The sequence below is a fragment of the Colius striatus genome, chromosome 12 (assembly GCF_028858725.1).
Source record: "Colius striatus isolate bColStr4 chromosome 12, bColStr4.1.hap1, whole genome shotgun sequence".
In the NCBI taxonomy this organism is placed as follows: Eukaryota; Metazoa; Chordata; class Aves; order Coliiformes; family Coliidae; genus Colius; species Colius striatus.
Window position 1 is genome coordinate 18,736,878 of NC_084770.1, and position 6,000 is coordinate 18,742,877.

Genomic DNA, 6,000 nt, shown 5'->3' on the forward strand with positions numbered 1-6,000 from the left:
TGTAGTGATCAGAAAAGGCCCTGGAGCTTCCTCTCTGCCTGCACCAGCCATATCACAGACATGCACGTGCCTCTCCCCTCCCTGTTCTCCAGGCAGTTCATTAAGTCACTCCCATCCCGGGGAATTTGTGGTAGATGTTTTGGTCTTTCTCAGGAGCTCTGCATTGCAGTATTTCCCCTGCACTGACATGCCACTTCTCTCTGTTTTGCTCAGGTTTTTCGCTGTCTCCCCAGTGACCAGGTGACTAATCTGACCCAGCTGCGTGATTTCATCAACAAGCCCAAATTAGCCACTGACGATCCTGCCAAAGCAGCAGAAGAGTTGAAAAAGATTCGTGGGTTTTTAGTACAATTCCCCTTTCGTTTTCTGGAGGAAGAGTACTTGCTCCCCTCCGTCGGAACAAAGGAGTCCATGGTACCCATGGAGGTTTGGACTTAAGAAGATGCAGATTGCTTTATGTTTTAAAGTCTGGATCCCTAGAGACAAGCTGAAGAAGAAAATGGGATCTCGGAAAGCTTTTATTGCTGAGGGAGGTAAGAAAGAGCTCCACCAAGCTAATGTGCCTTTCTTTAGGGTTTTGGTGGAGGAACTTGAAGCAAATTGATGCCAGCAAAGACTTGGAAATGACAGCAAAGGAGAAGTTTAACCTCTTGAGGAGTTACTTCTTACGGCACATTCTGAGCACTAAAGGATTCAGGCCACTTCCTAGGACAAGAAACAAATTGCCATTGCTGTAGCTACCCCTGCCCAGCTGTATATTGTGGCTGCAGACATACTGTGGCCCTGCTGTGGCTTTGCAGGAGGCATGGGCTGCCTATGCTGCTGAAGCTTTTGGGTACCTGCACCGTTGCAACCTGGAGCCTCCCGTCTCACCCTCCTGTACAGAGTCAGAGCACGTCACACAGCTCAGCACTGGCAGAAGCACTGCCAAGGTGTTTCGCTTCTTAAATGGAAACAGACCAACAATCTTATACCAGAATCAGCATTTTGGTCTCTTCTCCCCTGTGAATGGGGTGGAAGACCCCTGTTTCTCCCACAGCTAAAGCAATCAGTAGTTCTCATGGAGCATGGCACTGTCTATAAAGGTCTTGGCAAAGGGCAGCCTCTGTGGTGCTGGAAGTCACTGGAATTTGCTGGCTTTTACAGAAACACAGTGTGGCAGTATGTTCAAACTATCCATGGAGGCTTTCTGCAGGAAAGGATCAAAGTTTAAACTCGAGCCTTGGATCTCCAGAGCGCAAGGAATGTGAGGCACTGCGTGTGACGAGACAGATACTCAAGAGTCAGCGTGGGCTGAACTAAGACTTGTGATCTGGGTCTTCCATTCCTGCATTTCTATTGCAGTACATAGGTAGACCTCTCTTCCCGTCTTTTTCCTCCCTGTTTAAAGGAAGAGAGAGGCCACTAAGCCAGAGCTGACACCATGTTCAGACTGAGCTGACGTGTTGCTTTGTAGCTGGGGTGAGTGCCATGGGGAAGGGGAGCAGGTAGCAAAGCCTTGTCTCTGGTCTGCTTGGTTATTAGACCAGCCACAATCTTGAGCCCAGTCATGTAGGACGTGTGTTCCCAAGCATGGGTGAAACTCAGTATGCCCACTCTTGTTTCCCATTTCTGTAAGTCAGTTTCCAAAGCTATTTTGCACCTCTCTGTGCAGTGAAGCAGCAGTTGGATTTGGCATCCCTGGGCAAAATGCTCCCACTGCTGGGTCAGGGCTTCATGCCATGGATGCCCTCCTGGGCCTTCATCCTACATCCTGCTATGCAGGGTGGGCTGTGTCTCCCCAACTCATGTCCAGCTGCAGCCCCAGGAGAGATGTTCCTGCCGGGCAGCAGTGCTGTGAACACTAAGAGACCAGACCCTTCGAAGCGCCTGACAAGAGATGCATCAGGAGAAGTGGGAGGCAGAGCTCCTCTGCTGCCCCTGCAGCTGGGGGATCCCTTTGCTACCTGGGCCCAACTCTGTGCCCTGCCCTCCTGAGTCAGAAGACCAGGTGAACTGGCACTTTAGCTCACAGGCAAGTTTATTTTTACATTTTCTGGCTCTTAACAGACTCATCTGTTTTTACCTGAAAAGGAATCCCACCAGTGTCCTGGCTATCCCCCAGACATAGCTGGCACCACATTCTAGCTGAATGCCTTCTACGTTTTCAAACCTGTACATAGGCACCAGGGAATTCCCTACCTGCTGTAACACCTGAGTAAGTAACAACCCCGAGATGTTCCTCCAGGGCAGCCTGAGGCTCAGGCCGTTCCTACAGCCTCTGGTGCTTTGCACTCACGTTTGGCAGGTGTATTTGCCAGTTGCACTCTGTTCTGGTCGGTGCCTCAGTGGTCTGGTGAGCCTGTTGGAAGTGCATGTGCAGCGGTTTGTGTTGTGATCTTTGGTCCAGGGGGCTGATGCTTTTAGCTCACACGCTGTGAGCAGACAAGAATGTTCCCTTGAACAATGTTTCTCTTAAAAAAAAAATGACCTGGGGTCACCCCCTGTAGAGCCAGAGCAATATGTGGCTCTGCCATTTGCAATCAAGGTAAGATCAAAGGTCTCTTGTTATTTCATGTCAGTGCTAGTTCAGAGCTTTTCTCTCCTGGTACATTTTAGCTGTGTTAGTTGGAACAAAGCTGCTAACTTTAAACAATTACAGCCTGTCAGAGAATCATTATAAGTCACACAGAGTTGAAAAGGAAGCATTCAACCTCACCACCCCTACACATGAACCTTGAAGAAGTGCAAGACTCTTGTCATCTTCCAAGTGCTCTTATTGTCCCCATCCTCATATTAGCAACAATTCTTGTGATGATATATTGTGTTTTTGAAGTGGTAGGTAGCTAACCTATGGGGCTCCATAACTTCAGTGGCATTAAGTGCCCCTCTGCCAGGCTGCTTTGGGGAGAAGCCACCGGGTTCTGCACCACTCAGCCCACCCTCTGATGGCTGCCAGTCCCAAGTGACACAGCAGAGCCATAGAGGAAAGTTGCCATTGACTGGTTCTGTGTGAAAAGGTGCTGATTAAGAAGGTCTTTGGTTATTAAAGTATCAGAGGAGCCTCACTGCCTCTGTCTGGGAGGAGGTTTCTCTTGGTGGGAACAGAGAAGCCACACTGAACATCCTTGCCTTGGTGCTACATTTGTGATACCAGGAATTTAATAGCATACAGATGCAAGCAAGAGCCTCAGCACAGGGAGCCCTGCATCCCCAGGGATTTGTGGGCACCCCCATGGGTACACCCCCCCCAGGGGCTGGAGCCATTCCCAGTGAAGGCACACATCTGCTTTGCGCTGGTGGGCTGTGCAGTTTGAAGCTGGCTCCTTGGGTCCTGTCCAATGGAGGCTTATTTCTTACATTAAGAAGCCGGTGAGGTTGAACACCTTGAGAAGAGTTAATTTCTGCACATAAACAATCACCAGCATGGGTTTTAATGCCTTCCAAGTGGAGAAGGTGGCTGGCAAATGTGCAGTGCTGCAACAAGTGACGTGGAGTCGGGCACCAGCACACCCGGAAACGTGAGCTGTTTCCTGTGGCATTTATTTGTTAGAACTCTGGGAAATGAGAACTCCTCCCAGGCTCAGACTTTATTTTGTAGTTCAAAATGAGCAGAACACTTTCCCCCCCCCCTCTTTAATTTATTCCTTAACACACACCACTTGGAGAATTCACACTCCTTACCAGAGCTTTTTGGTAGTCTGATGCTTTAAAATGCGTGTGTTATTGTGTAGCTGTTGGACTGGATCAGTGTTTCATTGTAAAGGTAATGCATGGTTTAAAAAATGAGGGATGAAACTTCATCATCTGTAAGAACTCTACTAAAAAGTAATTTGTAGGAGGACTACTCTAGTGCCTCCTGGCTGATGCAAAGCACTCAGCTCAGCTTCTGCTCTATCGCTCTGTTGCCTGCCTCAATGTGACTGTTGCTGGATTAACTCCAAACACCCCATTTTCCTTTCTCTTCATCAGGTTTCACAACATGATTTTGCGATCCTGGTGCTGTCCCTGGGAGAGACTTTCAGTGCAGGGTTTGCCTAGCTGGGACCCTGCCATGAATCATGTATGATGTCTTTTTTCCTTCCAGGGAAGCAGCCAGGTACAATCATGCTCAGGCATGGTTTGCTGTTACTGTTTCAGTGTAACAACTCTTCTGTGCACTTGTTAGGACAGTCAGGGGATTGTGACCTGAGCACAGAGGCTGCATTTATGGGGACATTGAAATAAAATGGTCCTTTAGGTGACAGCCATCTCCTTCTGCCAAGTGCAAGGACCCAAATCTATGCTGGTCTAAACTGACAGAGCTCCCTCCATTCACTCAGGGCTGCTGCACTGGTGTTCTGGCAGGAAGAGCTTGATCTGGAGGCCACAGTGGTGACTGAGGTGGTCTCCAGGGTAGGTGGATGGGTAGAGGTTGGCATCTCTGAGGTGTTCCACAGGATGGGAATACACTCTCCCATTACGTGGTGCTCGTTCTGCAGATGGTTTCAAACAAGCCATCCCTGCAAGAGCTTTGCAGGGTGGAGCTTTTACCAGGGAGCATAAGGCCATGGCAGTGAATCAAGTTCACCGTGCAAAACGAAGGGGTGTCTGTGTGGAGCAGACCCACAGACTGTACACTGACCACTGAATGCAATGATCCTCTCGAGCCTTCTCTTCTTGGTATTTTTTTATTTCCCTGCCTGCTTTTCTCTTGTATTTTTCCATATTTGTGATGATTCTATTTTTAACCTCCCAATGTGTCTTCATAAGGTCTCCTCCATGTAAATAATTCCACCTTACCTCTTTCCTGACACTTGGGAAATGAGAAGAAGAGTCAAAACACAGTTCAGGAATGTGGGGGGGGTTTATCAGAATCATGTCTCTAGCTGAACTAATCAACAAAAGAAGAGCTTCCACTTTGGGTGGGAGCACGAGGCTCCCTGCACCTCTGCCTTGCGATGGTGCAGTTGTGAACACTGACTATCCCTTCTGTGAAGGCTGCTGGAAATGAGTTTTGTATCCTTGTTTCTGCTAATGATCGCTTTCCTTTCCACTCTCTTTGTACCTGGTAAATGAATGTGTGTTAATGGACTGAAAATACAACTGAGCATCATGTCAAAAGTTTGGGCTTTGGCCTCATCTCTGCCTGTTCTGAAGACTTTGGCCACATCCTGCTTGTGGACAGAGTTCTGCCCATGTCTTGCATTGGCGGTGCCACCCCAGCAGCTGAGATGTGATGGGGAGAGGCCCAGACACACAGTGAAAAGGGTGAGACTTGTGTCATTTGGGTTTATCCTGGGAGAGAGAAAATTGCTGGAGTGAAATAGCATGGAAAGAGAAAATTGGACTTCTTAAATACATTTCTTTCAATCCTGTTTTAAAGGTGTTTTCATAATCCAAAAGCAATATGAAAGGCACAGACAGAGTGGTCTGTCTCCGAAATAGAATTAACTTGCCACTGTCCGTTTTAACTTTCAGGAAAGGAAAGTGAGGAGAAAGCAGATTACTGTTGGCCTGCAGGGCTAGAAGAGATGAATAAAGCATCAGGGGCATTTCCAAGCCCTCATGCAAACTGAAAACAGATTAACTTCTCTGTTTCTTATGTTTCATCTCCTCCTTCGAATGCCAGAGGGCTCTCTGTATCTTTCAAACTTCCACATCCTGTCTGTGCCCTTGATAAACGCAATAAACTGAGATGAGGGAGCCAGAGCTGCAGGGGGGTGTGTTGGGAAAGCAGGCAGCTGCTGACTGACACGGTCGGCCTCTGCCACCGCTCCGCCATCTCACAGCTGAGGCCATGCTCGCTGCATCGCGCTTCCCGGGGCTGGCCCGCAGAGATGAGCGGCCGGGGAGGCTGCCGGGGCTGGGCCATGCGAGGCCTGGCGTGTGGTGGGGCAGGCAGCAGTGCCGCCTCCCTTTTGCTGGCCGTGCCTGGCTTCTGTGCCAGTAGCACAGGAGCGCCGCGGGGTCTCCAGACCAGCCTGCCTCGGTGCGAAGCAGACGTGAAGTCAGAAGCGGCCCTGAATCAAGAGGATTCAG

At 49.2% G+C, this 6,000-nt stretch overlaps 1 protein-coding gene across 4 annotated transcripts in view; it reads left to right on the plus strand.

Moving 5' to 3' along the window:
• Window positions 1-5,082, plus strand: part of PLD1 (phospholipase D1) — a 75,309-nt gene extending 70,227 nt beyond the window's left edge. For all 4 annotated transcript variants that reach the window (XM_062005544.1, XM_062005542.1, XM_062005545.1 and 1 more), the window contains one exon: window positions 214-5,082. In XM_062005544.1, the coding sequence (XP_061861528.1) occupies window positions 214-438 (225 nt within the window). In that variant the 3' untranslated portion in view covers window positions 439-5,082. The remainder of the gene's footprint in view (window positions 1-213) is intronic.
• The last annotated feature ends 918 nt before the right edge of the window (window positions 5,083-6,000 follow it).